Source organism: Rhineura floridana, chromosome 1, assembly GCF_030035675.1.
Source record: "Rhineura floridana isolate rRhiFlo1 chromosome 1, rRhiFlo1.hap2, whole genome shotgun sequence".
NCBI lineage: Eukaryota > Metazoa > Chordata > Lepidosauria > Squamata > Rhineuridae > Rhineura > Rhineura floridana.
The window spans coordinates 319132413-319149294 of record NC_084480.1 but is presented as its reverse complement, the minus strand read 5'-3'; the positions used below and the strand labels follow the sequence as shown (position 1 = coordinate 319149294).

The 16882-nt window shown below is 45.9% G+C and overlaps 2 protein-coding genes across 4 annotated transcripts; one reads left to right on the top strand and one right to left on the bottom strand.

Annotated features, from left to right (window-relative positions):
* Positions 1-821: 821 nt before the first annotated feature.
* On the top strand, positions 822-4371 carry TIGD5 (tigger transposable element derived 5). The gene has a single exon (XM_061607104.1). The coding sequence runs from the start codon at positions 1353-1355 to the stop codon at positions 3273-3275; it is 1923 nt and encodes a 640-aa protein (XP_061463088.1). The 5' UTR covers positions 822-1352; the 3' UTR covers positions 3276-4371.
* A 1010-nt stretch (positions 4372-5381) lies between these two features.
* Positions 5382-13278, bottom strand: LOC133375471 (craniofacial development protein 2-like). Of its 3 annotated transcripts, XM_061607097.1 has the most exons (5): positions 13122-13277; positions 9903-10021; positions 8298-8798; positions 7387-7835; positions 5382-5930 (listed from the first exon to the last, which is right to left on the bottom strand). In XM_061607097.1, exons 2-5 carry the CDS (start codon positions 9993-9995, stop codon positions 5882-5884), a joined length of 1092 nt encoding a protein of 363 aa, XP_061463081.1. In that variant the 5' UTR covers positions 9996-10021; positions 13122-13277; the 3' UTR covers positions 5382-5881. The 3 variants fall into 3 exon arrangements, 2 of the variants coding, with proteins under 2 accessions (XP_061463081.1, XP_061463080.1); XM_061607096.1 differs by having other exon boundaries at positions 7387-8798; positions 13122-13278; XR_009760241.1 differs by lacking the exons at positions 7387-7835; positions 8298-8798 and having other exon boundaries at positions 13122-13255.
* Between the last annotated feature and the right edge of the window lie 3604 nt (positions 13279-16882).

Below are 16882 nucleotides of genomic sequence, written 5' to 3'. Positions count from 1 at the left end.
ACTATTCCACTTTAAACAGTCATGGCTTCACCCAAAGAATCCTGGGAAGCAAAAGGCGCTGAGAGTTTTTAGGAGATCCCTAATCCCTTTACCAAAGCTGCGTTTTCCAGAGTTCACTGGGAAGGATTGACTGTTAGGTCATTCTGAGAAACTGTACCTCTATGAGGGGGACAAGGAGGGGTCTCCTAGCAACTCCCAGCACCCTTGTGGCCCCACTCTCCAATAAGGGGGGGCCAACGGGGGTGAGCGCGCGCGCAGAGCCAGCCACTGGCAGGTCAAGAACCCCCCGCGGTGCACGATGGGACCTGCGTGGGTTTCAGGTCAAGCCCGTTTTTCAATTCTATCCTCTCCCCTCCCCGCCGTACAGCGTTGCCTAGCAACCTTCTGCTCCGCTTCAGGAGCGTGGAACACACACACGCTCCTCGGTCGGAGAAGACTCGGGCCTTACTCACACAATAACCGCGAGGCGAAAGGAGGATGGATATCGATTGGGGGGGCAACCCGGCGGGAGGAACAAGAAGCTGCGCCGCTGCGCCTCAGCCCGAGGAAAGAAGGCAGGCGCTCTGCGCGGAGGGTTCTGGGAACGCGGCCTCTCGGGACAAACCAACTAAGATCCCGAATTGGGGGGGAGAGAGTGGGGGAAAGGAAGAAAGAATAAGGGTGTGAGGGAGCGCTGAGTGAATGAAGCAGTGACTGGTTTTCAATTGTTGTCGAGGTCACGGTTTTAGATGTGTAAATCTACTGAATATACATTTCTTCTTTACTTTTTGTTTTCTCCCTCCCCCTCAGAGACCGCGCCAACGGAATGGCCCGGCCCGACGAAAGGGGGAGGGAGGGAATGAAAAGGCAAAAGGGGGCTTAACGGCAGCGTGAGGATGAGGTTCTTTTGAAGAGGGGTATTCGAAAAGGACCACTTCTGTAGAATGTAGAATCGGATTTAGAGGGAAGGAGACACTGTAGTTTCTTTCCCCCCCGCGTCCGGTATTGCCCGATTGGAACAGCCCAAAGGAAAGCGTGGAAGAGTCCAACTAGCCGCCAAGGACAGGTAGAGGAGAGGAGTGGAAGGTTCCATGAAGAGAAGGGGGTGAAGAAAGGGGCTGTGCCATGGCGCATGCGCCTTCCTGACCTGCCCGCCCTATCTGAAGGCTCGTAAAGGAGAAAAAGGACAAAAGGAGGCCGCCGCTCCCTCCTCCCCTCTCCCTCTCTTTTCAGCTCTCCCCGGTTATAACGCGCCACTTTTACCAGGGCCTCATTTTATGGAGCTTTGGCCCACAAGCCTCCTTTTCTGTTCTGGAGCCCTTTCCCAAGCATTGCAGTTCTTTTCAAGGAATTAATTTTGAAGAGGTCCCCTCATGGCAGGGGGCCAGGATGCCCTCCTCCCTGCAGTGGAAGGGACTGAGGACCCAGGCAGCCCTGAGGGGGACCGACGCTCACCTACAAAACTGCTGGCACCAGCAACACCAGATGAGCCTGCCGATGCCTTGCCGGGTGCCCCTCTCCTGTGCCAGCGTGGTGGCAGCGCTGATGCCATTGCCCCTTCGCCACTCTCTGTGTCAAAGATGGCTTTCCGTCGGGCCTACTCCATCAAGGACAAACTGCAGGCCATAGAGCGGGTGAAGAAAGGCGAGCGGCAGGCCTCCGTGTGCCGGGACTTTGGAGTGCCCGGGGGCACCCTTAGGGGCTGGCTTAAAGATGAAAATAAGCTGCGCTGGTTCCTGGACCAGCTGGGGGGCGAGGTGGGCACCCACCGCAAGAAGATGCGCCTGGCTAATGAGGAGGAGATTGACCGCGCCGTCTACACTTGGTTCCTCACCCTGCGCCAACACGGTGTGCCGCTCTCTGGGCCTATCATTCAGGCCCAAGCAGAAGCCTTTGCGAGGCAGATTTATGGGCCTGAGTGCACCTTTAAGGCCAGCCACGGATGGTTCTGGCGGTGGCAAAAGAGACACGGCATCTCCAGTCAGCGCATTTACGGTGAGGGAGGCAGCCTTGGTGCCACAGGTGATACACCTGCCCTGAAATATGAAATGGACACAAGTTCCCCCAGTTCAGCCTTCTCTGATCCCGCTACATCGCTGATGTCACCACCTGCTGCTGCCCTGTCAGATGGCGGAGGTTATAGCGATGACCAAATCTATAATGCCAACATCACTGGGCTTTATTGGAAGCTACTGCCAGGCCAAGCCCGTTGTCCCCCACAATCTCCCTTGTGTCGTCGGTTGGGAGTGAAAGACCGAGTCACAGTGCTGTTAGCTGCAAACCTGACAGGCACTCACAAACTGAAACCACTGGTGGTGGGAGGTGTGCAGGACCCACCCTGTCTCCGTCACCATGATCAGGAGAAGCTTCCGGCTTGCTATCACTACAGTCCTGAGGCCCGGCTCAGGTCTAGCCTTCTCCGCATTTGGTTCTTTGACACTTTTGTGCCGTGTGTGAAACATTTTCTGCACCGTAACTGCCTCCAGCAGAAAGCTGTACTTCTACTTAGCTGTCCCACATCCCCCGAGGATCCGCACCAGCTTCAAACTCCAGATGGATCCATCCGAGCCCTCCTTCTTTCCAAGTCAACTGGGGGCTCATTGGGAGGGGGAGGCCGTATTTCGACACCCCTGGAGCAGGGCGTGGTGTCAGCCTTCAAGCAGTTGTATAAGCAGGAACTGTTGCGGTTGGCTGTGTCATGCTTAGCGAAAGGAGATGGTGCAGGGATGTCTGGTGGGGATGGCTCCGTGGACTTTGTTCGTTCCTTTCTCCTCAAGGATATGCTGTACCTAACTGGCCTTTCTTGGGAGCTTATCCCACCTGGCTGCATTGAGAAATGCTGGCTACTTAGATTACGAGCTGCCTATGAACCCCGCTCTGGAGAAGAGGAAGAGCCGGAAGAGGCCCCTGCTGCTGTCGACAGCTTGGTCTTCAATGACCTTGCACATCTGGCTGCCCTTGCATGCAAGTGCCTTGCTCCAGAAGAGATGGCTGAGTGGCTTCACTTAGATGACATGGTCCCAGAGGAAGAGGAAGGCGAAGGGGATGAGGGGTCTTCCGGCTGTGGAGATGAGGAGGAAGAGATGGTTGTGGCAGATGTTGGAGGTAGCGGGAACGAGGGAGGCAGCTATCCTCCAGTGCCTACCGGCCAGGAAGCAATACAAGGCTTGCAGAAAGCCTTGCGCTGGCTAGAGAGCCAGGATCCCCAGGAAGTTGGGACACTGAAGCTAGTACAGCTTCGGTCCTTCATCAGCATGGCCCAACGGCTGCAGCAGACAGCTGCCTCTGACTCTTGAGGACCAGAGCAGTCAATTCTTGCACTTTCATAATTGGTGAAAGTGTTTTACTTTTATGCAATAATGGGGGATAATGCTCTGAACCGATAATCACTGGGAGGTGCTAATGCCACATAATCAGGGCAGCACAGGGTAATTCCTTCCCCATGGTGCTGGGGTCAGGTTGTGAAAGGGGCTTGACTTTACTCCAATGAGCACCATTATTTGAGGGCACTTTGTTGCCTTTGTTTCCCATGTAGGCGTGCGTGCTAATCTCCGGTTTTATGGGGTGTAATTCTCTCCTGCACAGGGCCAGGGGGCTACATGTGTGCCACTCTCAAGATAAACTAAACCCCAAGTGAGGGAGGGAAGAGAACAAAAGCATCCAGTGATGGCTTGGACACTTGAAACAGACTCTCTAGAGAAGCTACTCCTAAATTCCCATGTTGAAAATAAAGCGGGTTGCAGTTGCACAGAGGGACATGGATGTGCGGGAGGGTTGACTCTGCTCCCAAGTCAGTTTTGTTTGTTCCCCATGGTGGAACCACATGGACTTCAGTTACCTATAATTTTTGCATGGTGGAAGTCTTTCTTTGAACTCTATGCAGAATAAAGTTAAAAACTTGACCCTGCCCTGCAACTTGACTGAAAAACTTAAGTTATCCCAAGGTGCAGAAAAACTCACTACAAGTTCTGTATAGGTCAAGGAACCACAATTACTGGGTCAAAGCTGACTATTTGGAAGTGTTTTTTTTCTTTTTGTAAGAATATCACACTTATGTAAAGGGCTGTTTGTTATTCCTCTCCGTATCTGCTCATTCTTACAGAATCTCCTTCTGATTGCTCTTTCAAAAATATCTTTTCAGACATGCACTGGATGAGGACTTGAGAAATATTCAGTAAGATATAGGTGATATATGCAGATTGCTGGTGTTAACCCTGCATGGATGCTTTTGATGGACGTGTAAGCCAGGGGCTCATGCAGTTCCTTTAAGATGGATGCTTGGGGGGGGGGGAGATGGACCCTGCCAGCCAAAGAATTACTTTAATAAAGTGAAATGTTTAAAAGTTATAACAGACTTGGAGTTTTCTCTTTCCCTGAAAGACTGAGTTGTCGCTTCTCGTGTTTGCAAGGGAAGCTTTTTTTATATAACTGTCTCCTGTCATGCAACTGAAACACCAGAAATTTGTTCTGAATGTCCTCTGTAAATTCTTGAGGAAACAAGCTCGGTTGCATTTTAGGGCAGGGCATTTATTGGAATATAGAACCAACAGAATCCGTTCAAGTTGGAATTTGGCAAATAGCTAATATGTAGCTTACTTTAATAGACATCTACCCTTCTTTTTGCACGATGTGATGATGTACTGCCTTCAAGTTGATCCCGACTTATGGCGACCCTATGAATAGGGTTTTCATGGTAAGCGGTATTCAGAGGGGGTTTACCATTGCCTCATTCTGAGATTGAGCGGCAGTGACTGGCCCAAGGTCACAAAGTGAGCTTTATGGATGTGTGGGGATTCGAACCCTGGTCTCCCAAGTCGCAGTCCAACACCTACACCACACTGGCTCTCTACTTTTTGCACACTGGTCCCAATAATACAAAACAAAAAAACCCAAAATCTCCACATGCAAGCCTTGAACAAAGCACGCTTGATGAAGGAGGCTGTGCCTGAGAACCTTTGGAATCCATCTACCTTGCGTTGTACAAGCAACAGTTTCAGGCCCTGTGTGACACTTATAGCTCAGTCCGATGCAGTTAGACTCACTTAGGACAGCTGTAACTCAGTGATACAGCACGTTTTGTATGCAGAAGGTTTCAGGTTCACCCCATCATCTCTACGTAAGGCTAAGCAAACACTGGAGAGCTGCTATCTCACATATGAATACTGATTGCATATAAGGCAGCTTCCTGGATTCATTATGAGCTTCAGTGCACCTAATCAGCCAAACTTTGGTTCATCTGCAATTGAAATTGGAGTCCTTGATCATTTTGCCAGAGCTGTTTGTTTGCTACTTAGCCAGAAATGCAGCTTCTTTTAACACAGCGGAAAATGTTTGTTCCTGCTAGCACTTTGGACACTCAAGCAGCTTTGGTACATAGTAAGGACTCAAAAGAAGCCAGAGTCTTGACAAGAAATCATAATTGGTGTGTTTAATAGTGTATGGGGGGGAGGAATGAAAGTCACTGAGGTGGGCTCCTCACTTGCTCTCCAGTCATTCGAAGGAAAACCAGAGAAGATCCCATTAGCAACATCCTGTGAAATTTATTACATGCCAATCCTCCAATGAAACAGCCGAGAATGAATCTTACAAGCTCATAGGACTGAAAGTGCCAGGGCGCCTGCCCTTGGAGTCTTCCCTATCTTTTTTTCAGGAGGAACTGAGAGTTCTCCATCTTAGTCCCATGGATAATATTTGAGGGCCTCCATCGTCCTTGGTGGGAAAAGGATAAATCCTTTCACTTCCAAGGCTTGTTACCCAAGGCCCCCCCACTAACTCTTGCCCAATACACGAGCGTGGCTGGTGGCTGCCTCCACTGCATTCATGACAGTAGCTCGAAGACAACCCTTCTCCAGTTCATGCAGGGCATGGATGGTTGTGCCCCCTGGGGTGCAAACAGCACTCTTCAGAACTTCCAGGTGCTCCCCTGTTTCCAGGACCATCCTTGCTGCTCCCTGGAAGAGAAGACAAGACAAAAATTGGTTTTTCAAGGGTGGGGGATGGCATGCTAGATTTTAATGCAAGTAACTAAAGCTTACTGCATTAAACTGCAATCAATACTGCATACTTTGCACATTTAGCTTTATGCAAAACGGAAAATAATTGGGTGTTAGAACAAATTAAACCAGAACTATCACTAGAAGCTAAAATGATGAAACTGAGATTATTCACTAGAAAAGACAATAATGCTTGGAAAAACAGAAGGGAGTAGAAAAAGAGGAAGGCCAAACAAGAGATGGATTGATTCCATTAAGGAAGTCACAAACCTGAACTTACAAGATCTGAACAGGGTGGTTTGAAACAGCTTCTATTGAAGGTCACCGATTCATAGGGTCACCATAAGTTGTAATCCACTTGAAGGCACATAACAAAATCCTTACTGGCATAAGCCAACATTTTTCTAAACTGGTGTGTTTTCAAGATGTAGAAAAATCAGCATATTTAAGAAAGACTCCTCTGAACTTGATGGATCTAATGGTGATTTCATTTCCTCCAAGTTCCTTAATGAAGCAGCAGGTTGCAGAACAAGCCCTAGAAGGCTGAATACCTTGATGCTACTCCTTCTAGATAGGGACCAAACTTCCCTTGATTTTCCCCTCACTACAGTAAATAGAGCGCTCTGCTATACTTAAAGCCTGCCCCCTAAGTAAAGACCATGTAAGCAATTGCTCACAGGAGGACATTTCTGGGAATATAGCTTCAGAAGGCAGCACAAATGTAGCTGAACAAGCACAACAAACACTATTCAGGCAATAAAATAACAAAGTCCTGCAGATTTCAACCAACTTTTAGGGTAGCTTAACACATACATTAGCAGCCTTTTGCATTTTTACACATTTGTTTGTGGGGTCCCAGTCACTACATACAGGTTTTCCTAACCAGGAGGAGGAATTAATTGGCAGAAATTCTGTTGGCACAGATGCATGCTTCATGTGGGAAACTGGTCAGTCCCTGCATATCTTTGTGCTGCTGCTGAGTTGTTAAGACGGCTTCAACCTGCACCAATCTGAAGATTTTCACCCCGTAACGATAAGGAGAGGCCTTCCTAAACTTTTCTAAGCTTGCAGAAAAACAGGAAAAATGTTCTTCATGTACACATGACCTCCCACAGGAAAAAAAAAGATGCATTAGGTTGAAAGGTGTGGGTGTGTTATGTGCCATCAAGTTGAATAATCAACAGGGGAACACGTACTCCAACATACCTACTCTTGGTTTAAATTTCCCTTTAATTTCTCTAATCTTTTGGAATAGGGCTCTTGTTCTACCTTTTTCGTTGTCCTATTTCCATACAATAACTATTGTATACAATAACTGGGCTCGTACTGGGAGGATGGGTGGGATATAATAATAATAATAGTTCTCTTTGTCCCTACATACTAGTCACTGTATTATTGCATTTAGGGTTCTAACCGTGTTTTTGTCTCCTTTTGCTTTCCTTCTGTCTTCAACCGTTTTTTAAGAGTTTCTTCATCCATCCATTGAGGTCTTTCTCTCCTTTTACCTAGAGGTGTTGTCTTCTTACATTCTTCCCTGATAATGTCTCTTGCTTCACTCCATCGTTCTTCTGGTTCTCCATCAACTAAGTTTAAAGCCTCAAATCTGTTCCTGATTTGACCTTTATATTGCTCTGGGATGTTACTGAAATTGTATTTTGGCATTGTGATTGCTTTCTCGTTCTTTTTTAGTTTTACTTTGATTTCCGATATTAGCAGTTTATGATCTGTACCGCACTCTGATCCTGGTCTTGTTTTTGCAGAAAGTATGGAACTTTTCCATCTTCTTCTACCAATTATATAATCAATTTGATTCCTGTATTGACCGTTCGGTGATGTCCATGTGTACAGTCGTCTTTTTGGTTGCTGAAAACATGTGTTTGCAATAAACAAATTATTAGCTTCACAGAACTGAACAAGTCTTTCTCCTGCTTCATTTCTATATCCTAAGCCCCACCTTCCCACAATTCCTAGTTCTTCTCTGTTCCCTACTGTTGCATTCCAGTCTCCCATGATTATCAGCACATCTTGTTTTGGTGTGTGATCAATTTCCTCCTGTACTTCTGCATAAAATCTCTCCAATTCCTCTGCTTCTGTGTTTGCCATTGGAGCATAGACTTGGATGATGGTTATGTTGATAGGTCTCCCATTAAATCTCATTGATATCACTCGCTCAGACTTTGCATTATAGCTCTTAATCGCTTTTGCTACATCACTTCGCACTATTAAAGCAACCCCATTTCTTCTTAATTTCTCATATCCTGCATAAAATATTGTGTAGTTACCCGACTCAAAATGTCCCATTCCCATCCATTTTAATTCACTCACGCCAAGTATTGCAATGTCGATACGTTCCATTTCTTGCTTGACAATTTCTAACTTTCTATGGTTCATGCTTCTCACATTCCATGTTCCTATTGTGTGCTTCATACAACTCTGGACTCTCCATTCACATGTGTGCGCATCAGCCTCTGGGCTTTCATTCAGCTTTGACCCAGTTCTGTCATTAGTCACAGTGCTACTTGTGCTTGCCTGTTGTTCTTCCACAGTAGCTTGCTGAGTTCCATCAGAACTGGGGGTCTCATCTTCCAGCACTATCTCGTGTTGCATTTTGGGTACTCTGTTCATAGGGTTTTCATGGTAGCAGGTATTCAGCGGTGGTTTACCATTGCCTTCCTCTGAGTCTGGATGCATCTGGTGCCTCAGCTTTGACCATTCCGCCTTGGGTGCCCCTGCTGGGATTCTAGCCTCTTGGTCTAGACTCCTCACAGCATTGCTCTCAGCTTCTTCAATGCTCTTAAACCCCCTCACCACATTAAGGTGTGCATCCTAGAGGGGGAGGTTGAGAGGAAGAGGACAATACTTATTATTATTTTATTAAATGTATATCCTGTCTTTCCTTCCAAAGTTGCTGAAGGTGGCAGCCAACATTCAACTAGGATTATCAACCCACAATCAGATCCAATATGTAACTATATGTACAAGCCAGTTCCCCATATTAGAAAAAAATGGGAAACTCTGGCTTGTCACAAAACACAACTGGAAAGTTCAAGTTTCCTCCCTTTGCACACAAAGGAAGTGGGAAGAGGAGAACATGTGAGCTCAACCCACATCACCATGCAGTCTCATAATGCCCAGTCAGACTTTAGCTACTTTTCCTTCATTTTCCCATTCAAGTAGCTCAAAATATTTTAATGCACATTGTTCTACCCTGATCACCAACCCCGGGGACAGTTGTTGAGAAAGGTATACAACACAAGGGTCTAAGACCAAGTGGCGTTGAATGTGGCCACAATGGAAATCATCTGCTTGGCCATCAATACATCTTGTGATACACACACTACACCGCCTGTACAGTAGCGGAGGAGCCCTTCTCTGCACATGCACCAGGGAAGGGAGATCTCTCCCTCTCAATGCAGTGTTTCCTACTGGGAAATAACATGTTTAAAACCCACTGGTAACATGGGGGGGGGCGAGGGAGGTACTGGTGGGGTGACGACTGTCCTGCAACCAAAGGCAAAAGCCCACTACTTGACAAGGACAGGGTGGGTAGGAAGACAATTTCAAGAACAATTAGCTCCAAGAGTAACACTGGATGCCCTCTTCCTATGGTATTAACTGGTAGACCCTGCAGGGACAAACCAGTACACCAGTTGCCAGGTGGTGGGCAGGGAATAGCAGGCCATGGCTGCTGCCTTCAGAACTGTTTTGGGCTTTCCAGAGGACTCTGGCTGGCCACTCTGGGGATGCTAGATGGACCTTTGGTTTGATCCAGCAAAGCTCATCTTGTGTTCAGAAGATATTGAGATTGTGATATGAGACGGCTGCATATAAATAGGAAAAGAGTCTCCACCGTCTTGCTACCTACTCCAGAAGCACCGTGACATGTCAGTTGCCTGCTTCTCTTGCCACTGGAGAATACCGGCATCTTACCTGCTGGCAGGAAGGACTAGTGGCTGGATCATTCATCTGTTCATAGTATCTCAGCATCATTGTATCTGAACTTGTCAAACCAAATCTTCTCATGCATGAACCAGCCAGCTGCCACTTTTCTGCAAAGAGGAGTAGACTGAATAAACATCTAGGAATACTTCAGCTTAATAGCTAGGATCAGGTTAGGCAAACAGGATATCCCTCCTCCCAGCAGGACCACATCCAGTAACAACTCACTGATCCTCCCCACCCAAGATGGGAAGGCTTATGTAAATAGGATAAATTAGGAATACATAGCTCAGTCACTTGGCTGCCTGCTCTGTCCTGCTTTTTACAGATAAGCAAGTGCTGTTTTCAAAAACCGGTGTAAACACCCTGAGGCAGGCACTCCAACCATCAGTTGACAAAAATTTGTCTCAGATGCTCATGCTCAGGAACAACCCTTTCTTGCCTTCCTAGAAAAGCAGAGTTCATTTGCCAAGACCGGAGGGTAGCTGTGACACCAGCTCTAGGGGTAACATATGACACCTGAATATACTGTCACAATGGTTCTGCTTAAGTGGCTCTAAGTAGCACTTCTACTCTTACAGGCAAATAAGGAGTGATGTGGAAACACTTTAAACAGCCTCCACCAACCAAGGTAGCACAGACTTGCTCAGCATAATGCATAAGCACCAGAATGAATTTCACTGAAGAGCAATACAATGCCAGCTTTCCTGTCCCTTTTGTGGAGGCCTTCATTTTGGTACACAGTAGCCTGGCAGCACGGAGCAAAGGAGAAGCACAAGATGCTCCCAACGCTGCATTTGTGCCCGGATGGGAAGTAGAAGCATTCATAAGCAGAAATGCAAATTTTGCATGTGGCAATGGAACTCACAGCCAATGGAAGCACACTACATGGCAAGGTGAGTCTACATATTTACTGCTATGAGGCAGGAGAATATAGAAAAGCGTCACAGGATAAAAGATTTTAAGTGAAGATGGCAAGGGGAGAACCTGACATGAAACGTCAGAATTTGCAATTACGCTACTGAGGGAAAACTCTTAAACTGGAGGAAAGCACCAGAAGCCAAACAAAGAAAGCACCTTTCAGAGGGATCTGCTTGGTTTAATCCACTTGCATAAATGTACAAATCTTTCCCAGATCAGTCCGAAAATAACCAAGCCATAGTCACCACTTGACACACCTTCAGTTCACTACAGCCCTTTGCAAAGGTGGACTTTGGTCTATAGTTAGCTTAATGCTATTAAGTTAGCTTAATACAGTCACTCTTTGGGACAGCCAGAATGGATCAGATGCAGTATCTTTGGATTTTTAAAAGTTCCTTTTCCATTTTTGGGGGTGTGGTGTGGTCACAGACCAATCACAAGCTTCTGTTACTCCTACAAATTAGGCATATGAGAAATGGATATAGCATGCAGTATGCAGAATTGAATAGAAATTCTTTACGCTCTGCATGTATTCGGGCAAGTTACTCCTCTGATGCAAATTAACTGGGAGGTTGTTGCATGAAGAGCAGGGTACTAATCCCCTAAAAAATGCTGAGGTAGTACATCCTGTTTCAGATGCCTTCCCTACCTTGTGCAATTTAACAGTCTCTGCAAAAATAATGGGAACAACCTGTAAACTCAGGTAGTACAGAGCAGTACTATTTGCAATAGAGAAGGACAAATTATTTAAAGCATCCCCTCCACTCTAAATCAACATGGCCTATCTAACATCTTTCTACAATGAATAGCACACATATATATACAAGAAGGCACACAGAAGATTTCCATCTTACAAACTCTTCCACACTATCCTGGTCCAAAAGGATTGAGAATGTTACCCCGGAACAAGAGTTTCCTACTTAGCGTGAGGCTATGATGCACTTGAAGCCCGAGCAGGGGGCTGTGACAGCTTTGCTAGTGTCGTTTCAGAAGTTCAGAAGCATCAGGCAGACTCAGTATGGAACAGCAGTATGAGCCACAATGTCCTCAGACTGAGCTGGTGCTGAAGGAGTAGGCAGGGCAGTCACATAGCCTTCATCTGGTGTTTGTCCAATACTGTTGTGCCAGGAGGTTCAGGGTTTTGAACAGAGCCACCAATTAGCACCTTTCAACAAACATCTTCTCAGCATCATCAAAATTGAACTTGTGAGTGGTGACAGGCCATCAGGCTGCCACTGTTGAGGTGCAAGACAGCCAGGGTTCTCCGTGGCCTAATATCATCCTGGGAAAACTCTGCTTCTGACCAGGGCACCACTTAGAGATTTTTAAATATGAAGCAGTTTAGAAATGTTTTTAATTAAATAAATATGTTTTTATTTCTGCGACAAAAACTTTGGCTTAGGCTGCCATCCAATACACACTAACCGGGGGGGGGGGGGAGAGGCCCACTGAGCACAATTGAACTTACTTCTGAGTACTGTCTTGCAGCCTAAGTTATAAAGAGGGCCTAACAAGGGAGTTAATCCAAGGCTTTTCAGACTGGGTGACTTTTAAGGATGGTCTTAAAAAAAAACTGAGGGAGGCGGCTGCACACAGAGTTATTCTGGGCAGGGAGGTAGTTCCACGCATATCGGGCTTCAAAGGAAAACAATGCCTACCAAGGTCCATTATGGGGACAAGGGATGCAAGGCAGGAGCAAGTAGTCCCCCCAAACACATTATTTTTCTAAATGCGCACTCTCCCCAGCCACAGCCACAACAGACATTCATTCCGCTATTATTCCACTTTAAAAGATCATGGCATCCCCCAAAGAATCCTGGGAACGGTAGTTCTCTGAGAGCTTTTAGGACATCCTTATTCCCTTTACAGAGCTAGATTTTTCTGGAGTTCCATCGGAAGAAGCACTGTCTGTCAGGCCATTCTGAGAAACTGTAGCTCCTTGAGGGGGGTTCTCCTAGCAACTCTCACAACTCTTCACAAACTACACTTCCCAGGATTCTTTGGGGAAAGCCATGGCGGTTTAAAGAGGAATAAAAGTCTGGGGTGGATGCGGGCCCCCCCATACGTGACGTGAAAGGAGAGAGCGCGCGCGCAGAGCCAGCCACTGGCAGGTCAAGGACCCCCCGCGGTGCACGATGGGACCTGCGTGGGTTTCAGGTCAAGCCCGTTTTTCAATTCTATCCTCTCCCCTCCCCGCCGTACAGCGTTGCCTAGCAACCTTCTGCTCCGCTTCAGGAGCGTGGAACACACACACGCTCCTCGGTCGGAGAAGACTCGGGCCTTACTCACACAATAACCGCGAGGCGAAAGGAGGATGGATATCGATTGGGGGGGCAACCCGGCGGGAGGAACAAGAAGCTGCGCCGCTGCGCCTCAGCCCGAGGAAAGAAGGCAGGCGCTCTGCGCGGAGGGTTCTGGGAACGCGGCCTCTCGGGACAAACCAACTAAGATCCCGAATTGGGGGGGAGAGAGTGGGGGAAAGGAAGAAAGAATAAGGGTGTGAGGGAGCGCTGAGTGAATGAAGCAGTGACTGGTTTTCAATTGTTGTCGAGGTCACGGTTTTAGATGTGTAAATCTACTGAATATACATTTCTTCTTTACTTTTTGTTTTCTCCCTCCCCCTCAGAGACCGCGCCAACGGAATGGCCCGGCCCGACGAAAGGGGGAGGGAGGGAGGGAATGAAAAGGCAAAAGGGGGCTTAACGGCAGCGTGAGGTTGAGGTTCTTTTGAAGAGGGGTATTCGAAAAGGACCACTTCTGTAGAATCGGATTTAGAGGGAAGGAGACATTGTAGTTTCTTTCTTCCCCCCCCCCGTCCGGTATTGCCCGATTGGAACAGCCCAAAGAAGAGCCTGGAGGAGACTTGACCCTGTCCTGCAACTTGGCTGAAAAACTAAATTCTCCCAAGATGCAGAAAAACTCACTATAAGTTCACATGAAATATTCGCTGCACAAAAGTGGTGGGGATGGAGGAGAATTCTCTCAGCAGTGGTTTAACAAAAGATTGACGTGTAAGAGAGCCGTGGCGATGGCTCAAAATAATGCCCTTAATAGAAAAAGAATTTTCTGCAATGAGCAGGGGGTTGGACTTGATGGCCTTATAGGCCCCTTCCAACTCTACTATTCTATGATATGCACGGAAGTACAGGAGAGGACTCTTAAAATTCAAATACTGCCTAAAAAGCACAGTTGCATCTGAAAGGAGCAAACTCTACTTCCAGAACTCTGTAGGGAGAGAAGAATAGCCAGCAGTGTGGTGCTGACCTAATTCTGTATAGGCCAAGGAACCACGATTACAGGGTCAAAGCTGACTATTTGGAAGCTTTTTTTCTTTTTGTAAGAATACCACACTTATGTAAATGGCTGTTTGTTATTCCTCTTCATATCTGCTGCCTTTGGGTCCCGCTGGGAAGGGCGGGATATAAATCAAATAATAAATAAATATTTGCATCTTACTGAATCTCCTTCTGTTTTTTCTTTCAAAAATATCTCTTCAGACATGCACTGGATGAGGACTTGTGAGATATTCAGTAAGATATAGGTGATATATGCAGATTGCTAGTGTTAACCCTCCATGGATGCTTTTAATGGGCGTATAAGTCAGGGGCTCATGCTGTTCCTTTAAGATGGATGCTTTGGGGGGTGGGCAGAGATGCACCCTGCCAGCCAAATAATTAGTTTAATAAAGTGAAATGTTTAAAGTTATAACAGACTTGAATTTGACTTTCCTTCAAAGACTGAGTTCTCGCATCTTGTATGTTTGCAAGGGAAGCTTTTCTTAGTAACTGTCTCCTGTCATGCAACTGAAACACCAGAAATTTGTTCTGAATGTCCTCTGTAAATTCTTTTTTTTTTTATAATAATAATTTTTATTATTCAAATTTTCATAAAACAAATCAAACAACAAAAACAATACAACAAAAATAAAAATAACTCCTAACTCACCAAAAGCTGGACACATATTTTATACTGACCAGCAAACTAGATCAGGAGGTTGGAATTATCCAATAAATTTACATTAATTTTAATAATTATGGGTGGACCTGCCATCATACATAGTCCAATCATAGACTATGAATTATCATAATCCATCAGGAAGGGAGACAAAGAAGAACATCTTTGACCCCTGAAGTCATGGTTTTCCAAGCCATGTGCTTTGGCATATTTTCATCTTGTCTCACACACACATGTTATTTCACTTAAATATTGTTTTGTCTATCAGGCAGCTCTGTATCAGCGTCCTCTCAGAAGTGACAATGCTTTGCAGATACCCAAGCAGCTTTCAAACCAAAAGTGACACACACAGCATGACAGTGTCATCCGTCTTGGTTCATCATGGCTTCACTATTGCACTAGTCTGTGCATCCACTTTTAACCTGCCTGCCATACGTAGACCATATACAGGCCATATACAGAGCCAGCATTTACCATATTAACAGGATACACTAGGGATGTTTTGCCCAGGGGTCCTGGAAATCTGGCTGTAGCCTTGAATGCAACTGACATTGATCAGTGGTGGAAAAAGAAAGTGTGAGGAGCTAGGCCATGGGTCCTTACACAACATTTCATTCTTAAACTTGCTTAAGTAATGCCCTCATGCCTAATTCAGTGCTGTAGCGCACAGTTGGCAGGGGCATTTTCTTTCTCTGATGCTTCCATGGGGAGCCAACTGTATCAACTGAATGAGTCATATGTTCTGTTTGAAAATTGCTTTGTAAAAGTTGGCCAAGTGACCACTAGGGGGCAGGTTATAACCTGCTTAGCATAGAACACCTGTGGCTGATGGCAATATTAGTTCAGCGGAGTAGATTTTTTTGGATGAGAAGTGCTGTCATGGTTTCTTTGTGAGATCCTGATTCATCTAGGGCCTTTTCTGTAGTGGCCCCCGAACTGTGGAACAGCCTCCCCGAAGAAGTACGCCTGGCGCCTACGCTTCTATCTTTTCGGCACCAGGTTAAGACCTGGCTATGCTCCCAGGCATTTTAAGCGTTAATGTTATAATTTAAATTTTTTATTTTTTATTTTTTTCTTTAGTTGCTGCTTGTGTTTATTGTTTGTTGTCTGATTTTATTGTTGATATTTTGTATTTTAACCTTTTTGTACACCGCCCAGAGAGCCACTCGCTATGGGCGGTCTATAAATGAAACAAATAAAAAAAAAAAAACTTGACTTCCGATTTGTCACAGATCAGCTATAAGTATATAATATATATCAAACCTCTGTAAATTCTTGAGGAAACAGGCTCTGTTGCATTTTAGGGCAGGGCATTTATTGGAATGTAGAACCAACAGAAGCCTTTAGTTCAAGTTGGAATTTGGCAAATAGCTAATATGTAGCTTTGAGAAGGGTCGGTGGGATCATATTATTTTAATTTAATAGATATCTACCCTTCTTTTTGCACACTGGGCCCAATAACACAAAACAGTAAAAACCAAAACCTCCACACACAGGCGAGCCTTGAACAAAGCACACTTGATGGAGACCGTGCCTGCGGAGAACGTTTGAATTCTAAATCCATCTACCTTGCATTGTACATGCAACACAATTTCAGGCCCTGTGTGACACTTATAGCTCCGTCCTATGCAGAGTTAGGCCCACTTAGGACAGCTATAACTCAGGGGTAGAGCACATGTTTTGCATGCAGTAGGTTTCAGGTTCACCCCATCATCTCCAGGTGAGGCTAAGACAGAACCCTCTTTCCAAACACTGGAGAGGTGCTACCTAACATATACTGATTCCATATAACACAGCTTCCTGGATTCATTATGAGCTTCAGTGCGCTTAATCAGCAAACCGTTGGTTCATCTGCAATTGAATTTGGAGTCCTTGATCATTTTGCCAGAGGTGCTTGTGCTACTTAGCCAACTTCATGCTCTGTACTGGAACTGCAGCTTCTTTTAATACAGCAGGAAATGTTTGTTCCTGCTAGCACTTCGGACACTCAAGCAGCTTTGGTACATAGTAAGGACTCAAAAGAAGCCAGAGTCTTGACAAGAAATCATAATCAGTGTGTTTAATAGTGTATGGGGGGGGGAGGAATGAAAGACACT

Bases quoted from the DNA above. Each gene is read 5' to 3' on its own strand.
- TIGD5 (XM_061607104.1), top strand. From the start codon at position 1,353: ATGGCAGGGGGCCAGGATGCCCTCCTCCCTGCAGTGGAAGGGACTGAG.
- LOC133375471 (XM_061607096.1), bottom strand. From the start codon at position 9,995: ATGAGAAGATTTGGTTTGACAAGTTCAGATACAATGATGCTGAGATAC. The intron at 8,799-9,902 runs GTAAGATGCCGG...CTCCCCCTCTAG, and splicing joins CTAGTCCTTCCTGCCAGCAG to GATGCACACCTTAATGTGGT. The intron at 5,931-7,386 runs GTTAGAACCCTA...CTTCTCTTCCAG, and splicing joins CAAAAGGAGACAAAAACACG to GGAGCAGCAAGGATGGTCCT.